Source organism: Gekko japonicus, unplaced genomic scaffold, assembly GCF_001447785.1.
Source record: "Gekko japonicus isolate JY-2015 unplaced genomic scaffold, Gekko_japonicus_V1.1 scaffold40, whole genome shotgun sequence".
NCBI lineage: Eukaryota > Metazoa > Chordata > Lepidosauria > Squamata > Gekkonidae > Gekko > Gekko japonicus.
The window spans coordinates 1,930,254-1,954,173 of NW_015172554.1; the positions used below are offsets into that span (position 1 = coordinate 1,930,254).

The following is a 23,920-nucleotide window of genomic DNA, read 5'->3' on the forward strand; positions in this document are numbered from 1 at the left end:
GGAGGTCTCCCGCCCAAACCGGGAGTTCTCCCGCCCTGCCCGGGAGAGGGTGGTTAATGTGTATTTTTGAGGGGGCAGTATGTCAGCAAGCTGCCATGGTGTTCTGTGTTAGTTGTATCTCTGTACAGTTGCTAACCCCCCCCCCTGCCTGTACGCCTGTATTTTACTCTGCTGTAATGCCTAAGCCAAACAACTGGAGGATGTATTGGGGGAGTATGCTTTACTGCCAGCTTGTTGCTTTTAGAGCCTGGGAACTGCACCTGTATTATGTCTGGAGATAGCTTGGTTCTCAGGGAATGAGCGCGCAACCGTTTCCTTTCACCCGCCAGCGGGAAAGTGCCCCATTGGTCCTGTACCTGGTTCAAATCCCTTTATCTTGTTTGCCCTAACCGTCTGTAGTCAGTTCTAACAAAGAACGTGTTTGAGTGTCTTTCCAAAGCTTTGAAATAAATTTTGCTTTTCTTCAAAACGTGGATTTATTCTCGATGCTTGGGGATCCAACAGGTATGTCAGCATCATCATCTCCATAACGCAGATGGGGATGGGCTGAGTCTGACTTGCCTAAGGCCACTTTGTGAGTTTATTTATTTAATTTTTATCTGACCCTTCCTCCCAGGAGCTGAAGGGGCACGAGTGACTCTCCGTCCTTACGACAACATCGCGAGGAGTGTGAGACTGACTGAAAGAATGATTGATCAACCAGGGAGTTTTAGGGGTGAAAGTGGATTTGAACCCAGGTTTCCCCTCAGACATGAGGCATTCTCACACATGAAGCAGCCTTACACTGAATCAGACCATTGGTCCGTCACAGTCAGTGTTGTCTACTCAGACTGGCAGCAGCTCTCCACGGTCTCAGGCTGAGGTCTTTCACCTCACCTATTGCCTCGTTCTTGTAACTGGAGATGCTGGGGATTGAACCCGGTACCTTCTGCATGCAAAGCAGAGGATCTTCCACTGAGCCACACTCTATCCTACCCCGATACGCTGCCAAGTCAACACTCACTGTTCAAAGGTTCTGGTTTCTTTCTTGGGAGGGGTGAGATTCATATCAAAGGTTTCTTGGCTTATAGCTCAGTCTCAGGTTATACCAGTTGCCCCCCCCAGCAAGATCCCCCCTCAAACAGGAAAGAAAACATGTGTTTTATTTTATTTTTCAGATTTTTATTCCGCCCTCCCCAAAGCGGGCTCAGGGTGGATCACAACAAAAAAGAGTTGAAGACTTGTTTCAATAAAATTACATTAAAGGTAAAGGTAAAGGTTCCCTTGCTCAAAAGCCAGTCGAATCCGACTCTAGGGTTGCGGTGCTCATCTCCGTTTCAAAGCCAAAGAGCCAGCGCTGTCTGAAGACGTTTCCGTGGTCATGTGGCCGGCATGACTAAACACCAAGGTGCACGGAACGCTGTTACCTTCCCACCGAAGTGGTACCTATTTATCTACTTGCAATTTCTTGCTTTCGTACTGCTAGATTGGCAGAAGCTGGAACTAGAGACAGGAGCTCACTCCATCTTGCGGCACCCGGGTCTCAAACTGCTGAACTACTAACCTTCCACATTACATTAAAATAATTAAAACAGTAAAATTCAAGAGGTAGCAGCAATTACATAAAAAACCTGTTAGGGCCAACGTAGGTGGAATCAATGGGTACTTCAGTAGATTGGGAATTAGAGCAGGGAGGCCAACTGTGTTGTAATATTAATCTCCAGTAGGAAGATCAGTATGACCTACCTGACAGTAAACTGACAGCTACCTGTCAGCAGGTGGTGAGATAAGCCTGGTTCTGACCGGTTATAGCTGGCACTGAACAGTGTGCAGTCACCATGACTCAGCTTGCAGCTGATTGGTGGACTGATGTATATAAGTCTTGTACAGAAGCCATGAACCTTCTCTTCGGAGAAACAGCGTGTCTGGCGAAGCAGTTTGATTGTATATTCTGTGAATAAAACCCTTGTACATAGTGTACCACTGGACTGTGCAGTGTGGTTACTATAAGGGACAGAGCAGCAAGAACTGCAGCAAAGAGCTGGTAAGGCTGGGAGGGGGGAAAGTCCGTAAGGGTGCTGACTAGCCCAAAGGCAGGGCTTGGGACCCTACACTCACGCTCCACGCAACAAACTGAGATGGATGCCCGCCACCTCACCCAAAGGCCTGGTGGAACAGCTTCATTTTACAGGACTTGCAGAATGATAAAAGGCCCTGATCTCAAGTGGGAGCTGATTCTACCAGGCCAGAGCCAGATAAAATTATCCCATACATTTCCATAGCTGGTTGAGGCCCAGTGGAAGTCCTTTGGGCCAGGGGTAACCAGTAGGTGCATAGAATATACATGCTATGGAAATTTATGGGACAATTTTAGGTTGTTCCTGATGAGTTTGGTTCCCTTTCCCCGCTTACTTTGCTCTCATGAGATCCTGGTCTTTCAGGGCTGATCCTTGGAGATAGATCACCCGCTGTGACCACAGTGGGATCTGGAGGACCCGCCGCACCTGGATATCCATCTCTGTCGGACAAAGGATCACAACGTAGTAGTCCTGCAAGAGAAACCCTGACATGAGATAACAAACCATCATTTGTATTTATTTACATGCATCTCGCTAGTGTGATTTCAGCATTATGTTTTATATTTTTTTTTCAATGAAGAAGGAAGAGATGAAAGTTGGATTATTTTCCAAATTTAGATTTTAAAATTCAGATTCTTTTTTAAAAACGGACCCCTGCTTTTAACCTGATAAAGCTAAATAATGTCTTACGTTATAATGTTAAAAAACATGCTTATTTGAAGACATGAATTTCCTGGTTTTAAAAAAAATACACTCCAAAAAGTGTTTAGAAGAGAAGAAGAAGAGTTGGTTCTTATACCCCACCTTTCACTACCCAAAGGAGTCTCAGAGTGGCTTACAATCTCCTTTCCCTTCCTCTCTCCACAACAGGCACCTGGTGAGGTAGGTGGGGCTGAGAGAGCTCTGAGAGAACTGTGACAGACCCAAGGTCACCCAGCAGGCTTTGTGGGGAGGAGTGGGAAATCGAACCTGGTTCTCCAGATGGGAGTCCACCGCTCTTAACCACTACACCACACTGGGTCTCTGGTTTATGAAGTAAGGGGGGGAAAGTTCATTGTATTTTGATCTATTTTAATGCAATGTAGGAACAATGTACCCAATATCACAGTGAAAAAAACTGAAATCATTCCAATCATGGATCTCCTCCTCATATCTCATCTTAGCCCCAGGCTGCATTTTTTTCAGGCAGGTTTCTGAGTATCTCTTCTGAGAAACATAACCACGGTGGCAGTCACATGCATGAGATAACATGTGGGGGGGAGCGAGGCTATTTCCTCCGGAGGAATTTGACCTGCAGTTGTGCGATCACACAGTCCTTTGAAGCTGAGGGGGCAGCCCGCCACTGCGTGATCAGACGCAACCGTGGGTGAGTCAGTGTTTTCTTTTGCTGTTTGTTCCTGATGCGCTTAAACGGGGAAACAATGAATCACATCTCCACACTGAGGGCTCCCTATGGAGTGTGCAATGATGTGCATACTGAGAGGGGGGGGAGAAACAACGGCACAGAGTCAGGGTGGCCTGATCAGACCATCCCAACACCATGGGGGGCGTGCTGGAGTGATCAGACAGGGGAAAGTCCATCAGTGGCCTGTAGCAACCCATTTGCTACCGGACTTTCCCTGGTGTCTTTTTACTCCACTTCTGCGGTGGAGCAAAATGGGTTGCCGACAGAGGCGGGGCACTTCCCAGATGTTCATGTCTGATTGCACCCTTTAAATCCACCGGGCATTCGTGCCTATGGCACGGCTAATTGTGCATGTGATCGCGCCCCACCATTCATTTCTCATTCTATAAACCCAGCCAGCCATTACCTGCAATCTAGGATGAGCATAAAATTCATTGAGGAAATCCATGAGCAGGTCAATCTTCAGGGAGCTGACGCACAGGACAACGTGTTTTTCTGTTTGCGCTCGGTGGCGGCTGTAGTTCCCACCCGACTTTTGCCGCTCCATCCACAAGTACACAAGTTCCTCAAACTGCAGGCAAAGGAAAAGGTTGGTTTTTTTACCTAGGTTGGAAAAAAGTTGGCTTTGGCAATTCAGAGTCCTTCCAAGCCATTTCATTCATGTGATATATACATTCCTTCTCCACCGTAGAGCTCCAGCTGACATACAACTCGTCATCCAGACCCTGGCCAGACTTACATCTGCTTAACTTCAACAAGGTCACTCCATCATGTGCCTTTCTGAGAATATTTTGATTTGGATGAATGTGTTTGTTTTTTAAAGAATGTGAGCCACGACGGTCTCTAGTTCCAGCTTCTCAGCTCATCCACAAAGTTATTAGGAGGCCTTAGGCAAGCCCATCATCTCTCAAGTCTCAGCCTTTATCTGTAATGGAAGGACGATAACACTGGCCTACCAAAAAGGGTTGTATTGCTTGTTGAAATAAGTTATTTAAAAAATTATAACAAAAGATATTGGCCTCTTCACAGAGGTGCTTCAAGTATTACTGAGAATCGTTTTTAAAATAGTAAAAATGAGACAGTTTTCCCTCTCTGAACTCAAACCAAGGCTGCGGTCACACGTAACAGAAACCACACAAGTGAGACGGAAAACAAACGGAGTTTCCGGGCGCGATCTCACCAGCACATCTGGGAAGCGTAGCACTCCCGTGGCTCAACCGAGGCTTCCAGCCGAAACTGCGTGGCAAAAAACTAGTACCTTGGAGGTACTAGTTTCCGGAAACTGCGGGGCAAGGGCGGGCGTCTGATCGCGTTTCCGGTGGCATCCGGCACCCGCCCATGTCCCCTTGCAAATAAGGTGTTTTTTTTTTTGTCCAAGTCTCTGTGGATGCGCATGCGCACCCAACGGAGCATGCGCATTTGTCATGTACACAAAAATAAAAAACAGTTTGCCGCGGCGCACGCTTCTTCGTTGTGCGCCGGCTTGTCCTGTGATCGGCACCTCTCCCTTGCCATGGAACCTCCACAGTACCTCCACAGGACCTCCACAGGAGGTCTGATCACGTAACTGCGCAGTAGTTTGCCCCAGGGCAAACAGCCACGCTTCTCCTCTGCAGTTTCCTGCCCGTGTGACCGGGGCCCAAGTATATCAGCCACTTACATAACCATCTAATGCATCTGGCCGAGTGGTTTTATTTCACCCCATGAAAGCTTGGGCCGCAATAATTGTATTAATCTTGAAGATGACCAGTGGATTTTTGTTGCCCCCCCACCCCCGCCGAGATAATATGAATTACCTGGAACATTTTGGAAAGAAAATAGCAATAGCTTTACTATTAAAGGCTGCAGTCACACACACTTCGCAACTGGATTTTACTGTAAAGAGAGGGAAGAGATTGGATTTATACCCTGCCCTTCACTACCCGAAGGAGTCTCAGAGTGGCTTACAGTCTCCCCTCCCCCTCCCCACAAGAGACACCCTGTGAGGTAGGTGGGGCTGAGAGAGCTCTTTCGAGAACTGCTCTTTTAAGGACAGCTCTGACAGAAGTATGACTTGCCCAAGGTCATGCAGCAGCTGCAAGTGGAAGAAGAAGAGGAGGAGGAGAAGATATTGGATTTATACCCTGCCCTTCACTACCCAAATGAGTCTCAGAGCGGCTTACAAACTCCTTTCCCTTCCCCTCCCCACAACAGAGACCCTGTGAGGTAGGTGGGGCTGAGAGAGCTCTTGACAGAAACTGCTCTTTTTCAAGGACAGCTGTGCCAGAACTATGGCTTGCACAAGGTCATCCAGCAGGTGCAAGTGGAGGAGTGGGGAAGCAAGCCCAGTTCTCCCAGATTAGAGTCTGTGCACTTAACCACTACACCAAGCTGGCTCTGGCAATGAACTGGCAAGATCCAGTTGGAAAGTGCATTGAAAGTGGATTGAAAGTGGATTATTTAGTGTGTGTGACCACAGCCAAAGTGTTACAATTTATTAGTTTGAACATTTCAACATCATTTTGAATGCTCAAACAGAAGTTTACTGAGATCCTATTAAAAACCTGGAACTACAGATTCTGTTAAAATCCAAAGTATGGCAAATTTATTGCTGATTCTTTTATAATATTCCTACATGGGGGTTCAGATTCAGATGGTATTAGAAATACCATGTCACCCCTGTGCTTCTAGATGTTTAACAGGATTTGCAAGTATGTGAGAGACTTGGTTGAAGAGACTGGGGTTCAAGTCTCCACTCAGTCATGAAACTCGCTGCGTGATGCAATCTCTCATTCTTTCAGCCTAATCTGCTTCAAATGATTGTGTGACTAAAGGGTGGGAAGACCATGTAAGTCAGCCTGAGTTCTTAGGATGGAGTGGGATATATACACTTCCTTCACCCGAACAGAATCCAAATGATGGCAAAAGGATACTGTACAGGTTGAATTTGTGCCGGGTACACCAGAAATTAAGCTTGGGACCTGTTTTCTGAGCTTGTGCGGACTGCTTGTTCTCAGCACTGAGTAACCACAACCCATCTCGACAGATTTAGTATTAAAAAGAGCTATTAAAAAGAGCATGCAAAGATTTCCTGACCAGATAGCATGGCTTCCAGGTCCAACACACGCACACGCACACAGACACAAACAACCTTCTTGTTTCTTTTAGAACTGAAACCACTGGAGAGCACTGGCCAAGACAGCTCCACAGAGAATTGGGAGGGAGAATGGAAGCGGACAATTGCTAGCTCAGGGCATCAGACACAGTTCAACAATTCTGCAGACAGCCTCTCAGCCAAGTGGGAAAACTGGCACTTCCCTAACTGACAGGTCTGAGAACTCTCGCCTGAGAACTCCAAGAGTCAACTGAGCAGCCAAGGATATCGTGCAACCAGGCAGTTCATAATCCGTAACCGTGAAGCTTGCAACTTATTCACTTTGAGTTGTTTATGACTGTGGTCTCGGCTTCTTTCAACTTTGGTCTCAGGGTCATTATTCTGCTGAGTATCACACCATATGCCATGTTACTGGCAATTAAAAGGCTGAACAAGCAGGGGACTTGACAAATTGAAACAAAAACACTTTGCCATCCACTTCTGCTTCCTTCCAAAGGAATTAATCTGGTCTTGCAAAATGCTTGCCTTAGCTCAGCTCTTGCAGTGGTGCTAGCTTGGTGGGGCTCAGTCTCAGCTACTTTGAAAATCAATTTTAAGACAAAAGCCTGAATCTGGGGCAGGAGATAGTTGAGATTTAAGATTCTGTAAACTTTACAAGATCTTACAAGAGACTTCCAGTTTAGAATATACAAAAAAGAGCATAATATTCAGTGCAGTATCCAAAATTATTATTGCTGTTTTTAAGAATGAGATGTGAGTTAATAGAAATATCATTTGCCCTGGTCTTCTTGGTTTTTACATTCATCATGGGTCAAGTATTGTGGACAGAGAGGGCTTCAAGACCACGGGAAAAGCCAAATTCTTTCTCTTTTTGGGTTTTCAAAGACATCCTCAATAGTGGAACACTAGATCAAAGCAGAACATTATGGAACACAGGAATCTGTAAAATTACGGATCCTTTACCATGCAGTGTTCAGCACCTGTGCAAGAGAAATGAGCCACAACTTAGCTCAGGTCCCTTGCCATTCAAGTTGTGTTGCGTAAAATGTTTTGGTTCACTGGAGGAATACTGGTTGCCATTAATTCTGCCAATATGTCTTGAGCCCTTTTTAGTTATTATGTTTGTGTTGCTCGAACCTCACATACTGGAAGATCACACTACCCGTGTAATCCTCCTGATTCACCCAGTTGCCATTTTGTGTGAATAGGGTGATGCTCATACTTTTGCATATTAGGCGACACACCCCTAATGTAGCCAATCCTCCAAGAGCTTACAGTAAGAAGAGCTCTGTAAGCACTTGGAGGATTGGCTACATTAGGGGTATGTTGCCTAATATGCAAAGGAGTTCCTGCTACAAAAAGAGCCCCGCTAATTTCCATATGCTCAAATTCATACTGGTAGCAAACCTGGTTTTCTGATCACACATGCTGAAGATGGAAAATACATGTATTGCCTGGTTGGCACAGAATGGTGACTGAGTGTATTGAGAGGATCCCATACAGTGTACTCTTCTGCAAGGTGGGAGTACCAACATACTTCCAAGTAGAGAAGAAGAAGAGAAGAGATTGGATTTATACCCAGCCCTTCACTCGGAGTCTCAGAGCGGCTTACAAACTCCTTTCCCTTCCCCTCTGCACAACAGACACCCTGTGAGGTAGGTGGGGCTGAGAGAGCTCTTGACAGAAAGTGCTCTTTTTCAAGGACAGCTCTTATTGGAGCTACGGCTTGCCCAAGCTGTAAATGGAGGCGTGGGGAATCAAACCCAGTTCTCCCAGATTAGAGTCCGCGCACTTAACCACTACACCAAATTGGCTCCAGTACCATGAATGTAACAAATTACACAGGACTTTGGTCATGGCTCAGTCAGACAAAGGCTTCAGCCTTACCTGAAGAGGTAACACAACCAGGGCTACACAGATCATGATCACAACCAGCAGCTGAGAGGGCCAGATCTTGGGGGTGACATCACCGTAGCCCACAGTGGAGAAGGTGACAATGCAGAAATAAAAAGACTTGAAGAGAGAGAGATTTTCACCAGCCCTTTCCAAGTGCTGGATCCCACAGGTCCTGAGCAAAAGGGAGGAACAAACAAGAAATATGTTGGCATGGATTCGACCCTTTAACTAACATGGATGTGAGATCTGGTAAACTCTCAAACTGAAAACATGGGCATTGTCAGCTGTGAAATTTGGTAAGAATTCCACCTTTCCTTTATTTGCTTTGCTCTAGTTGATACATACTGAAGTAGCTAGCAACAACACCCAAGCAGGTATTATAATAACTACAACCAACACAAAATTCTTCACAGATTCAGAATCTGAATCCAAAATTCCAACTTCCTTGATGTTGAAGATTTGCATTTAAACGGCTAAAATGTTTCTGTCTTCTTGACAATTGTAATGATCAATATTCCATTTATATGAAAACAAACATGTCAGAGAGAAACCTAGAAGTACTTACCTAACACACTACGTTTTCTATTTCCACATATGTAGGAGCATTCGGTCAGGGGAGACCCTACCTGCAGATGAAGTGGTACAGCCCAGAAACAATTTCACCACCACAGCATGAATATAGTCTATGCTGGGGGTGGGGTTTCCTCTGCTACTTCACGGTAAACAGGGGAATCTCATGGGAACACGGCCATTTTGCAAAACTGATGAAAACAAGAGTGATTTTCGACTAGAAAGATCTGGGCTTAAGTCACTCCTTGGCAAATAGAAGGGGAAGTCGTGGAAGTAGTGACAGGCTTCACGTTCCTGGGATTCCAGATCACCTCAGACTGTGACAGCAGCCATGAAATTAAAAGATGCCTGCTCCTTGGGAGGAAAGCGATGGGGAATCTAAACAGCATGATAAAAAGTAGAGACATCACCCTGCCAACAAAAGCCCGCATAGTCAAAGCAATGGTATTCCCAGTAGTCATGTATGGCTGCGAGAGTTGGACTATAAGGAAGGCCGAGCGCCGAAGAATAGATTCTTTTGAACTATGGCGCTGGAGAAGACTCTTGAGAGTCCCTTGGACTGCAAGAAGATCAAATCAGTCAATCCTAAAAGAAATCAACCCTGACTGTTCCCTGGAAGGCCAGATAATGAAACTGAAGCTCAAATACTTTGGCCACCAAATGAGAAGGGAGCACTCACTGGAGAAGACCCTGATGCTGGGAAAGATTGAAGGTCAAAGAAGATGGGGACGGCAAAGGATGAGATGGTTGGACAGTGTCATCGATGCAATGAACATGAAATTGAGCCAACTTCATAGGATGGTGGAAGACAGGAGGGCCTGGCGGGAGCTGGTCCATGGGGTCGCAAAGAGTCAGACTCGACTATGCGACTGAACAACAACAACAACAATGCCAAACTTGTTGACTCTGACACAAGTCGGTTTGGAGTTCCCCCAACCTGACTGTGTTCTTTTTAGAGAGATGTGAAATCGGGGAACTAATGCTTCCAAGCACGGCACGGCTCAATTAGGTTGGGGTGAGGAGCTTCATCTGTCCCTCCTGTGCCGTTTTCCTGAGCCAAAATTGCTGTGAGGCAGCTGTTCTGTTTTCCCCACTGTGGGTCTCCATGTGCTGTAGTCAGGGAACCCTGGCCTGACTTGAAATGTCACAAGTTTGGCCCTTAGCCTTGGCCCAGTCAGCCTAACCGATCTCAAAGGGCTGTTATGAGAACAAAATGGGAGGGGAGAGCAATGTACTTCACTCTGCACTTCTTGAAGAATGGTCAGAAGACAAATGTAATACAATGCAGGGCTATTTTTGGGCAGGAACGCACAGGAACGGAGTTCCGGCTGGCTCCCAAGTTGGCCACGTCCAGCAGGAGTTCATTAGCATAATAGGCCACACCCAACAGCAGAAACTCATTAGGATTGGCTACATTAGGGGTGTGTGGCCTAACATGCAAAGGAGTTCCTGCTACAAAAAAGCCCTGGGTTTTGACAACAAACAAGGTAAACAGAATAACAAGCAAAAGGTGGGTCTGGCTGGATAACCACACTCCTGGTAACATGGGGGTGCAGCCTAATGTGCTAATAAGCTGTTCTGTCAGGGGTGTGGCCCAATATGCTAATGAGTTCCTGCTGTTGGGTGTGGCCTATTATGCTAATGAGTTCCTGCTGGGCGTTTTCTACAAAAAGAGCCCTGTATGGTAACTGTATCCTTCAAGACCCTTTAATAAAATGGTGATTTTGTGTGCTGCTGAGAAAGAAAGGTGTGTGTATGTGTGAGGCACTAAACAGAAACATGATTCCCCCCTCCCCCTATGATGGCACTGTGGTTATGGGAAAAACTTCACCACAGTGGTGTGCCTAACAAATTAAATGGTGGTCTTTTTACTTGACCAGGCATTCTGTTTTGTAGATTGTGGGCTCTATATTTTTTCAGCACTTGTTTTACCCTTCTGGTTTTAGAGCTTTTGAAATCATGTTTTTTTAACCTGATATTGCAGAACCTTATAAACGACTCTGAGCTTTTTTAAAATGGAGGTGACCAACAAATATGCCGGATAAATACATTCATAAATGTGGAGGCCCACCCCCACAATCTGGATTCCAGTCTGATAATCTGGCAACATGACTTCTGTACACACGACATATGTGGGGAAGCTCAATTCAGCAAATTAGCCCTGACCCCCATTTGTCACTGAGCATAATGGCTCCACCAACCCTATGCATGTTTGTTGTGTATGGGCACTTTGCTTCAGTCACAGACACACATAGACTCCATCACCATCATTTGGAACATTGCTTTTCAAACAGTCTCGAGGGTTGGAGCTTATGTATGCAGAGAATGTGCTGGCTGTGGGATGAATAGGGGACATGGCCAGTGTGAACATTTATATAGGGTTTCTATAAAAATATCCATGCTGGCCATGCCTCCTTCCTGCACCTCTCCTGGTATACACCCTTGAAGAGTGTTGCACTCAGCAAATAATAACTTACTGCTGGTCCCCACCCCAAGAGACATCCGACTGTCCTCGACCAGGGCCAGGGCGTTTTCCTCAATCTAGTAGAACTCTCTGCCCAGTAACATCAGGGCCCCGTGGGATCTAATGCAATTCTGCAGGGCCTGAAAGGCAGAGATGTTCCACCAGGCATTTGGTCAAGGACAGCGACAGTTTCCATCTGTCAGGCACTCCTGTCTCCCATTCCCCCCACCCCCCGCAAAGAAGTACCAAAACCAGTAGTTTAGCATCACCTTATCAGGCTGCCCATTGTATTCTGTTACATTAATACATGATTGTTTTTTACTGATGTACACCGTCCTGAGCCCTGCCTTGCGGGGTGGGGGTGGGGTTAAAATCCAATTTAATAAATAAATCATAAGCATGTTTGGGGGGATGATGACGATGATACAGGGTTCTAGACACATTTGCAGCTCAGAGGGCATACAACGGATATACACAACAGCCTTGGGGGAACATGAGGAGTGTCTGATCCACGGGGATAGGTGAATAGTCAGAAGCCTGCTTGTACAGAGTGAGTCTTTGACCCTTTCCAACTCTGTAGTCAACGAGGTTACTGATACATTTGATCCTACTAAAAGACCTTCAGATGAATGTAGGCTTTTTGATAGGTAGGCCGCCAAGGCTGCTGCCCAATGAGCGGGTGCAATTCAAGAGGAATGGCTCTGGAAGCTCACAGCTTCTCATTTCTGCATGAGTCACAGGAGGAGGCCCTGTTTCCAGAGTCATCGCGGCTAATAGAAATATTGCCTGAGTAGAGCAGAGACGGAATTCAAGTGGGCCTGGGAGGAACTTACACGGAACCAGGGTCAAAGCTGGAGGCCCGGACGTCATGCAAAAAGAGGACCGCCATTAACATTAACATTTTAGTCTAGTGTTGGAGGAGGCGGGAGCTAATGGAGCTTTCAGGGTGACTGTCAGCAGAAGATGGAGCCCACCTGCCTGCTGTGTTTGATGGAGGCTGGGAAAAACGTGATATCAAAATACAGGGAGGAAGGTTTATGTTAGACATGAGGAAGGGCTAAGGTTCCCAGGCCCCTGCTGGGGAGGGGGAATCCTCTGTCTTGGGTACTCCAATGCAGCGAGAAGATATCTGTTCCATGCTTGGTGCAGCAAAGGCTGCAAAGGAGATCCCTAGACCTCAGTATGTTCTCGGGGAAGCTATTGGGAAACATCACGCAGTCTACAAGCCTGGTTGCTTTCTAATGGGTTCGTTTTAATATTGAATTTGGACATCCAGCTGACATCCTCACACTTAATATGTTCTTCACAGATGAATCCTGAGCCCGAAGCATAATTTAAGTGCCAAGAGGCCCCCCATGACTTGAAATAAGCTCTGTTTAAAAACATTGAGTTTACTTGCAAGTAAATTTGGTTAGAATCAGGCTGTATCTGCATCTTTGGAACTCTTTGGCAGCACCTGTGAGCCACTGTGGATGGATCCGAGCATCTAAGAAACAGCATTTGATAAAATCTTCCCGGGACCAGGCTACCTCTGCAATGCAGGAGAGGACTCGGCTGTGCACCTAGAAAACTAGCATATCAAGGAAAAGTGTTCTGTAGCCTACCTTTTCCTTGACACATTAGTTTTTTTTATTCATGGGGATGTATTTTTTTTGTTCTGGTTGCAAGGGAGAGCTATACAAAGAACACCTGCATTTCAAAGTGGTACAGAATGGCCATAGCATCGACTTTTCCTGCCCATGTAAGTCAGCTCTCCAGTGCAGCATATTATACACTGGAGACCAATACTCCCTTCTAAGCTGTGGAGTCTTGTGAGCAAAAATTCTACTTTGTGAGCTGCTGGCATTAAAGTTCTGAGCGAGCGACTTGGCTGCTGCATAAATTAGTTTGCTCTGGAGCTGTCCTTCCTGAGCTAAGACAGAAATCTGTGAGCCGGAGGCTAAGAAACTGTGAGCTAGCTCAGACCAACTCAGCTTAGAGGGAACACTGCTGGAGACTAGCTGGAATATAGACTAAGAAATATATTTAATGCTGGTATTTTATCAGCAGCTGTACTCCTCCAGAAAAGAAGCCTATTATCTGCCTAGTTACTGCAAACTGCATTCTTTTGCAGTGGTGGGCATAGGAATGCTAGCAAGTAGGCATGAGGAAATCTCTGAAAGGTGGTGCCTGGATTTGAACTCATGGCCTACGATCCACAGAGCAACTCTCTTCGTGAGCTTGCCCCGATATGAAGTGCTGGAGGCTACTTTCTCCTAGAAGGCTATCCCATTTAATCCATGCATGCAACATCAGTGGATAAAACAAATATAAATACCAGTCTAACGCAAGCTTACCCAGTGAAAACAAGACATAGCAGGGTGCAGATCAAAATCAACACCTGATTGAACATGGCTGACTGTGTTCTTTGGATGGCTCGGTGAAGGTCATTCTAGAAAGAAAGAAACTCCATTGGTAGCTGCACCAGAGTCTTAAAAAGCAAGTGTCACTCACACAAACCTCAAATCCAGAATTTGCAACAAGCATGGCAGATTAGGGGGCACGCCAGCTCCAAGGCCCAGTTTGGTGTGTCCTTCAAAACTGCCCGTACCCACCCATTTACGGTCATTTCCTGCCCCCTTTTCCCACATCAATCCCACACTCGAGTCTGTCCAAACAGAACAAAGAAAGAAACTATCTCTTTCTAGTGGATGATGAGAATGATCTTTATGATGCTTTCATTTTGTCCCACACTAGAGTTGGTCTATGAAGGACCTTGAGAATCTACTCCAATTTTCACCTGCGAGAAAGCTTGGTGATTAACTATCAGAAATCCAAGCTTTTTGTTTTCAACAAAAATAGGAGACTGAGCTGCTACAGTGGTCAGTTAACGGGTTCACTATTGAGCAAGTTAGACTTTCTCCTATTTCGGGATTCTGGTTTTGGCAGACGTATCCTGGAATCCCCAGCTTAGAACGGTGGTTAATAAAGCAAAACCCTGTGCTAATGCTATAATTAGGTTTTTTGTAAGGGGGGGGGGGAGTACATTCCTGGAGCTATGCAAGCATTTAAATCAAAAGTGACTCCCCTTATTCTTTATGGCTCAGCTATTTGGATTAAAGCTATATTTGGATTAAAGCTATCTCATCGATCAACTGCTTGCTCAATTCTTAAGAAAATTGCTGAATGTACCATGTTCTGTCTCAAATGTTGCAAAATAAGTGGAATTTGGTCAAATATCTCTGGAAGCAAGAGCATGGCTTTATGCCTTTCATCTGAGATTAAAAGGTTTGGGGTTTTTTTTTTTGCTGAGGATGGCTTATTAGCTGCCTTGAAACGGGACCCTTTCCGATCGGGCTGGATGAAAGCTATCGATGAGAAACTGCATCTAGTCGGTATGACGACTTCTTCTGCTACTGACTTGGGCAAAACAGAAGTTTCTTCTCTGATTAAAAGAATAGTCTTCGGAATTGATTATGGAAGTTTGTTATTCAGAGCTCGCCAAGTTTGTTCATCTCTGTCCTTTGGTATTTCTTTCCTGGGGCCTTTACCTCCTTATACGTATTATTTAACCATCCCACACTACTGTAGAGCTTTTCTATCAGCTAGATTAAATATTTTACCCTCCATGGTTCTACAAGGAAATGTTTTGAATAGGCCTTTTTCTGGGGGAAAGATTGACATATTGTTTCATGTTCTGCTTGAATGCCATTTTTGGAAAATATTAAGGATGACGATATTAAGCCACTTATTATGGATTAGGCACTACCCTATACTTTGGAATCTTATCTGCTTAGAAACAATGATCCTAAGATGACTTTGGCAGCAGCAAAATTTGTTTCAGTCCTTTTAGTCTTGGCACCCAAAAACTGAAGAAAACATTTTTTCCCCCTGCCGCTCAAGATTTGTGAATCAATGAGCTTCTAAGGGAATAAAAGGAAAGGAAAGGAGAATAATCTTCTGGTTACTCACAATCATGTTTTCCAAGGCATACTTCGCCAGCCAGCAGTTCAGGAAAACAGGAATGAACAAATTCCGCAAACGAGGCCAAAATATCTAGAAGAACAAGTCCCAGTTATCTGCATGCTTAGTCAGAGCAATGTTTCTGCTTCATCTGAAGAATAAAAACATGCATAGATTACTACCCAAATCCTAAAAAAAAAAAAAAAATAGCGGTCAACCATGCATTGAATGGCTTGCACCAGCAATGTATAACTAACTAACTATGGGTGCGTTCAGACAGGCAGCTAATCCCGCCATTAGCCTGGCTCTGATTTGATCCCGATCTTTTTAATCCATCGTTGCACGACCAGACAGCCTCCCCAGTGAATCATCTTACCATGCACCGCCTCGGCTGTTCATTGTCTAGACAGCATCCACTGAAGGAGGCATGTGTGGTGGGTTTTTAAAAAAATGTTTGCACATGCGCATAGGCATGACATCGCATCCTTGTTTATCCACGCATGTGCAGAATTGGGATTTTTTAAAAATGGCGCCCGTTCGGGATGGTCTGACGTCAGACCATCCCGACGGGAGGATTGCGCGTTGGAATGATCAGATGGAGAAAGTCCGCAATTGGCCCGTCGGGAACCGAAAACTCCAGATTTTAAGTATGGCTCCGAAGTTCAGCAGAACAGGATGCTCACAGAAGAGGGATTTCTGATCAGGACCTATAGCTAACAAGAAGTGACATTATTATTCCTATGACACTCTCTCTGTTATAATTCTTGAAATCGCCCTGTAAGGTAGGCCAGTGTCATTCCCCCCATATTGTAAAATGACACATCTTGCCATGGTTTTTTGCCTAACCTACCTCACAGGGTTTTTGTGAGGATAAAAATGAAGCAGGAAGAATGAGGCACACTGCCCCAAGTTCCGTGGGAGAAGGGGGGGATTAAAATGTATTAAATAAGTAGATGAGCTCTTCCACACCCATTTCCCCATGATTTTTGATTCTGCGTGATAATATGCTAATACTTTCTGTAACCACAGACTCTTGGTAAATAATAAATGCTAGTATTTATAGATGAGCTTGCATTTTGACTTTTTAATGTTTGCTGTTACTTCCCAGCATTCGGTGCCTAGGTGAGCTCCATCATCATTCTGTCTGTGTCTCCCAATGGTGGCTTTTGCTAGTGAGAAATGCCACTAAAGGTGTCCCTGTAAAGACTCTGTATATTTTTCAGTGCACAGAAAAAAAAAATCTCATCATGAAATGCACCCACCATCAGCTTTACACAAACACAACCGTTTTCTTTAGCAATCTCAACAGCAAACACTTACAGTGATAATGAAGGGCACAGTGTTGATCATTTCAAGGATAAAGGAAACCCGGAAGATCTGCTCCCAAATGTTTCCCTAGGGGGAGAAACAGAATCGTGTTACGGCTTGTTCCTGCGTGCATGCATGATTCATTAATGCCTTCTCACTTGAGCCCTATGCGGATGCACATGGGGTGCACATGAAGTGGTGGTGGTGTTTGTGCCACCAATGACTCTCACTTGTCTATGCATGTTGGTGGGGAATGACAAGAATAACATTTCAGAAAAAGGGGTGCTAATCTCACACCTCCCAGCTACTCACATGGGCCACACAGCACCTATTTCAGACAGCTTGTGAGAATATCAACATAAGAAGCCCCCGTATACCCAGGTCAGAACACTGACCCATCTAGTGCAGCAGTATCTACTCTCATTGGCGGTGGCTAGCCAGGATCTCAGGCAGAGAAGGACTTCCCTGACAGTAGTTCTTTATGTTCTTTAGCCAGAGATTCTAATCTGGGAGTAATCTGCATGACAAACATGTATGCTATCAGTCAACCATACAAGGCCAGCCTGAGTCAGACCACAAGTTTCTCTAGCTTTGTATTGTCTGTGCTGACTGGCAGCATTTCTCCAAGCTCTCAGGCTGAGGAAGATCTTCCTCAAGACCTGCTACCTGGGATCTTTTAGTCAGGCATGCCTGACAGTGAGCCAGAGACTTCTGCGTAGGGTTGCCAGCCCCCAGGTCCAGGCGGGTGTCTCCCCACTTTTGGGGGCTCCAATCAGCCCCGGGCCAGCTGGCCAGTGGGAGAAGCCCTGTTCCCTCTAAGCTGAGTTAGTGTGAGCTAGCTCACAGTTTTTTATCCTCTGGCTCACACGTTTTTGCCTTAGCTCAGGAAGGATGGCTCCAGAGCACACTAATCTATGCAGCAGCCAAATCACTTGCTCACAGCTTTAATGCCAATAGCTCAAAAAATAGAACTTTTGCTCACAAGGCTCCACAGCTTAGAGGGAACACTGGTCCCAAGCCCCGCCCCCAAGCACAACTACCTGCTCAGCCACCCCTCTCCCTCCCCACCTGCCCGATTTAAAGGGCTTCAGCTGCCTCGCAGGGACTACATGGCCCGCCAATCAGCTGGAAGACCCTTTAAATCTAGCAGGAGGGAGGGAGAAGGGCGGTCATGGGCTGCATGCTCTGCTCGCAAAAAGACCCGCAATCACCCCCTCTCTCCCTCCTGCTAGATTTAAAAAGCCCTCCAGCTGATCGACAGGCCATGTGGTCCCTGCCGGGCAGCTGAAGACCTTTAAATTGGGCAGGAGGGAAGGGAGAGCGGTGGTCAGGTGGGTGATTGTGCTTGGGGGTGGGGCTTGAGGTGTCCCCGCCCACCCCCGGAATGCCCCCCAAATCCCCCTACTGGAGCAAGGAGGGGACCTGGCAACCCTGCTTCAGTGCTCTACCACAGAGTCACGGTCCCAAAGGGGGTTGGGTGCATAGGGGGGCATAGGGTGAGCATGATCATGGCCCCTCCCAATCTCATGCATAGGGAGGAATGTCTGGATAGGGATTCAGCATCTTGCAGCTGAAAGTATGAACCACTTCTAGGGAAAAGCAACATCTTTTGGGTCCAGGCCGAGTGGCACTAACTTTTATCACTAATTCACTGACTAGTGCTGGAATCATGGAGTGTGGCAGACATATGCATGTGAACACATCCTCAGTTTTTGTGTTGGAAGGTCAACTAGCTACCAGCCAACTTTCACATTACGCTGTCTTACCTTATAGCTGAGATAGATTAGGAGCATGGTCTCCAGGAAGCTAATGATTGCTACGCTGACCTGGAAGGAGAAAAAAGAAACAGGGGAAAACTGGGTCATGGTGGCCAGCTTCTGCAGTGGCTTCATCTGGGAATTGGGCAACTTGGCATCCTGCCTGCAAGATTTACCCTCCAAAGCCACCACCCACTCTGACTTCTCCTCTCACAGGTCCCCTCTGGCTTCCTTTGGTTTTTGCAGTCCATCTTACAGCCACACTGGCCAGTGAATTCAGATCGACTCCAGTCATCTGCCTTACCCCTCTCGCCATTCTTCACGGTGGTCTGCTTGCATATCCCACCTCCCTTTTTAAAAAAAGGTTAAAGTTTTTTTAACATGTTGAAAAAATGTTTTGAGGACTAAGGACAAAATTAGTTGATCTCTTACCAATCAGTGCTGCACACAGCAGCTCCTGCTGCAACCCCCCCCCCAAAAAAACCCCCACTCCAGTCCCCCTGCCATGCTCAGTTTGGAGAGAAGGCTGTACACCTGACCGGAGCATGCTGGGTATGCCTCCGAGGAGGCTCACTTCTAAAATTATGTCTGTCTTGATTCACTGCTATCTGGGCTCAAACTTAAGTCAAGTTGGGGTGAACACTTTCGCCCACATTTCCTCTTCTAAGGAAAACACACAACGATTCTCTCTCTCTCTCTCTCTCTCTCTCTCTCTCTCTCTCTCTCTCTCTGTGTGTTTGTATGTTTATCTGTCTATATCTTTCTCAGAACACTTTCGCCCACATTTCCTCTTCTAAGGAAAACACACAACGATTCTCTCTCTCTCTCTCTCTCTCTCTCTCTCTCTCTCTCTGTGTGTGTGTGTGTAATGTGTTTCACATATATTACTGTATTTCTGTCCGATAAAGCTTAGCATTTATGTAATGCTTTCAGTGTTCAAAGTGCTTCATAAGTATTATCATAGTAACCTTTCCAAGAACCTTATAAGATAGGCCAGTTTTATTACCCCCTACCCTGGAGATGAAGCGAAGGTTGCCAGCTCTGGGTTATAAGAACATAAGAGATGCCAATGTTGGATCAGGCCAAAGGCCCATCCAGTCCAACACTCTGTATCACACAGTGGCCAGAAATACCAGTGCCATCAGGAGGTCCACCAGTGGGGCCAGGACATTAGAAGCCCTCCCACTGTTGACCCCCCCCCCCAAGCACCAAGAAGACAGAGCACCACTTGCCCCAGAGTCCCTATCTATACCTTGTGGCTGATAGCCACTGATGGACCTCGGCTCCACATGCTTATCTAATTCCCTTTTGAAGCCATCCATGCTTGTAGCCGCCACCACTTCCTGTGGGTTGGGAAATACCCAGGGATTTTGGGGTTGGAGCCTGAGAAAGGTGGGGTTTAGGGAAGGGAGGGACTTCAGTGGGGTGCAATGCCATAGAGTCCACCTTCCCAAGCAGCCATTTTTTACACGTTGACTGATCTCTGTTGCCTGAAGATCTAGTGGCACTGTCAAAATGGCTCGTACCACACGCCTTTCTTCAGAGCCTGTGCTGGTCACGGCATCACCTTTCTCTTCTGTTTCCACATTATCCAGATTTTGTTCCAGTTCTACGCCGCTTTTGTTGCTTAGCTGTTTACCACTTTCTCTACATAATTTGCAGCACATTCATCACTGTCCTCCTCCATACTGGTTTTGCATGCTGCAAGCTCTTCACTAACACCAGCGCAGCTTTCTTCAGCAGCAGTGGCCATGGCATTCGTCATTATCCTTTTTGCTCCTCTCCACCATCCTATACTGCCCATCATCAATCCCATAACAACCTAAGTGCATGTCTTTCATCATTATGAAATCTATGGAGCAGAGAGTTTGTGAATGTAATATGGATGAGCAAACATTCCCTGCTTCCTTTCTTTTTACATTCATTTATAGTTCTTATTGATTTTGGCTCTCTGTTGGTTTTGGGGCTTCATTTGTTCTTGTATACATTTTGTATGGTTTTTACAACTGACAAATATAGCATTATGCATAGAATAATAGAATCATAGAGTTGGAAGGGACCTCCAGGGTCATCTAGTCCAACCCCCTGCACAATGCAGGAAATTCACAAATACCTCCCCCCACCCCCAGGGACCGCTGTTCCACACCCAGACATACAACATGTGTCTTTGATATATTGACACACAAAACAATGTTGAAAATATGTGCCATTAACTAGGGAAAAGCCAATGCAAGGAACAGAATGTAGCAGAAAGAGAAAACAGACTCTGTTTTCTGGGTGTGTATTTTTAAACAAAACTCTAAAATACAAAACAATCAGCCAGAAGTTTAAAGATCACAACACCTCAAAAGCATATAACAAAAAGAAAGCAAATGAATTCTGTCTGATAATGAATTAAATGTCAAATGTGGCAATGGTCAACGTTTTGACAAAGTGTAAAGCAAAACTTTAAACGGATATTTCCACTCAAAACTACAACGATGACACATTCAACAGCATCCCTGTTAAGTACAAGTCCATATGCATTACATCCTGAAAAATTACAGTCCTGAAAAATATAGTACCCTTCCCAAGGATATACAAGTGGGCATTCAGCATTCCAACTGATCAGAGCAATCTTGGTACCCAAAAGGGGCAGAGTGCATGAACATATTACAGGACAATTACATTTGTTCCCTGGCATATTTGTAACTTTGCTTTTACAATATCAGCTTCTCCAGGGTAAGAGAACGCCAGTACAGCCTTCAGCAACACGTAATAATAGGCTCATGAGTGTGCCTCTGTGTGGGTGTTCAGGAAGTGATCTTCGGCATTAAAAAAGAGGTATTACATATTCAGAAGGTCTCTATAGAACGCTGGAGGGCACATAATTCAACTCCACTAGTTAATTCCAGAAGAGCAGCCATACTAATCTGTTGCTGCAAAAAACTCCTCCAAAAGCAGGAGTTTTGTGGCACCTTATATTTATTGTGGCATAAACATTTGTGGACCAGAGCCTATTGTGTCAGATGCTTGAGGTGGAACTCATGTCCTGCACCACAGCATTTACCACTTAAGGATCCACTTCATCAGCTTCATGAAGTGGGCTCTGGCCAATGAAAGTTTATGCTGCAAAAAAGGTGTCACAAGATTGTTTTTTTCAGTAGCAAAATGATCATCAACAGTAAAACTGACAATACTGGTATTGGGCAGCCGTGTTGGTTTGAAGTAGTAGAACAGACTTTGAGTCCAGTGGCACCTTTAAGACCAACAAAGGTTTACTTGAGGTATGAGCTTTCATGTGCACGCACACTTCAGATAGCACCTGAAGAAGTGTGCGTGCACACGAAAGCTCATACCTTGAATAACCCTTTGTTGGTCTTAAAGGTGCCACTGGACTCAAAGTCTGTAATGCTGACACTTCTAATAACAAAGTGGTTGCCTCCCCATTATGATCTTGAAAGCAGCAAAACCACGGCACAGCTGGTATGCAAAGTAATTATTTTGGACAGGGCTTTTTTTGTAGATAAAGCCCACCAGGAACTCATTAGCATAATCGGCCACACCCAACAACAGAAACTCATTAGCATATTAGGCCACACCCCCTGACAGCACAGCTCATTTGCATATTAGGCCACACCCTCATGTTACCAGAAGTGTGCTCATCCAGCCACACCCACCTTTTGCTTCTTATTCTGTTTACCTTGTTTGTTGTCAAAACCCAGGGCTTTTTTGTAGCAGGAACTCCTTTGCATGTTAGGCCACACACCCCTAATGTAGCCAATCCTAATGAGTTTCTGCTGTTGGGTGTGGCCTATTATGCTAATGAGTTCCTGCTGGGTGTGGCCAACTTGGAAGCCAGCCAGAACTGCGTTCCTGCCCAAAAATAGCCCTGATTTTGGAGATAAAACAATGAAAAAGGTCCTCCCCTCAACCTGAGCAGACTGAGCAAGCTCCAAGAGGCACAGCTGACAGTTAAAGGGGAAAAATGGATAGAGAAATTAGCCTGCCCCAGTCCCTGAGATCTCACAGATTCTTGGAGGTGGAGATGTGGAAGGTATTTATAAATTGCTCTCCCATCTGACAATGCCCCACAAGTGCCCAGTTTGTAATAATGAAGTGCCTAATATTGTGCAAAGTGGATGGGCATGAACTGGGAAAATGCCATTTGGTTTGTGCCTGGTTTGTGAACCACGAACCATCACAAAGTTTTAGCCACCAAACAAATTGGTTCAGTTTGTGAGGTTCATGATGCAGTAGAACAGCCCCTCGGTATGCTAGAGATACCAAACTCACAGGGAATCTCTGGCTGACTCTCTTCTACCTGCACTCCAAGTTTAGTGAGGATTGGATTTACGGGGTCCAAATTACAGCCCCCCAAAGAAGGCACCCTTTGGGCAGTCATTTAGATAGGTGCAGGTTCAAGAGGGTCAGCAGTGTAAACAATGAATTCTGTGCAAGCTAGAGACATCAAAGTCATAGACTTGCAGGGGACCTCCCTTGGATACTCCTCTACATGCCCTCCAAGTTCTGCCCCCTCCCCCCCATTGCTTTGAAGTTTGGTAAGCATTTAGATTGAGCGGAGACTGTCTATCTGGAAATCTATTTGTTCACGAACCAGCAGGAACCACCACAAACAGCTTGAAAGATTGCGGAAAGTTTGTGATGGTTGACCTGCCATGATTCATCATGAATTTTAGTTTGTGAGCCAGTTCATGCCCATCCCTAGTTATGCATGCACCCCAGACAGCAGCCTTTACAAGCATGAATAACTAGATATACAACCTTAGGGTCAGCTTTGAGAAAATCTAATACACAAAGTTAACAGAAGCCAGAAATATGTTGAGTTGGATCTCACAGATCCATTTTGCTAATGGTGACGCTTTGCTTCTACTAATGGAAGAGGTGCTCAAGAACCATTAGCAGAACGGATCTGCAGGATTCAGCCTACTATCAGTCTCGGGAAGATATTAAAGCTTTCTTTTCTGAAGGCTTCTCATGTAGACTCTAAGGGTGCAGTCAGACGGCCTGCCGGGAGCAGTTTAAACTGCTCCGGTTCCAAGTGGACTAATTTGATCCGGGACAAGCGCGGTCACACTCACCTCCCTCACCGCGCAACACATTGCTCCCGGGTGTCCACACTAGGTGAGCAGAAGTGCGCGTTGGTGGGTATTATTATTATTATTTTACATTTTGCGCATGCGCATAGGCAGCCATCCACAGAATTGAGATCTTCGTGCAGGCGCAGAACACCCTGTCCTGAAAAGCATGCCCTGAAGGAATGGAATACTGCCCTTTAAACTTTTACAGCGAAAAGGGCCTTCATGAGGTCCCGGACTCGTCCGAAGCCTAAAACTAATCACTTTTTGTTTGTTTGTTTTATTAACGCCGGGGCAAAACTTTGCCCAAGCGCATATCGCTGAGGCTAAAAAAAAATGGCGGGCAAAA

The 23,920-nt window shown here is 45.6% G+C and overlaps 1 protein-coding gene across 3 annotated transcripts in view; it reads right to left on the bottom strand.

The window, feature by feature from the left end:
* KCNT1 (potassium channel, sodium activated subfamily T, member 1) overlaps positions 1–23,920 on the bottom strand; it is a 239,894-nt gene that overhangs the window by 63,280 nt on the left and 152,694 nt on the right. For all 3 annotated transcript variants that reach the window (XM_015421156.1, XM_015421155.1, XM_015421158.1), the window contains exons 6-12: positions 18,503–18,562; positions 16,749–16,823; positions 15,438–15,521; positions 13,823–13,917; positions 8,444–8,624; positions 3,869–4,033; positions 2,392–2,528 (exon numbers count right to left, since the gene is read on the bottom strand). In XM_015421156.1, coding sequence (XP_015276642.1) covers positions 2,392–2,528; positions 3,869–4,033; positions 8,444–8,624; positions 13,823–13,917; positions 15,438–15,521; positions 16,749–16,823; positions 18,503–18,562 — 797 coding nt within the window. The remainder of the gene's footprint in view (positions 1–2,391; positions 2,529–3,868; positions 4,034–8,443; positions 8,625–13,822; positions 13,918–15,437; positions 15,522–16,748; positions 16,824–18,502; positions 18,563–23,920) is intronic.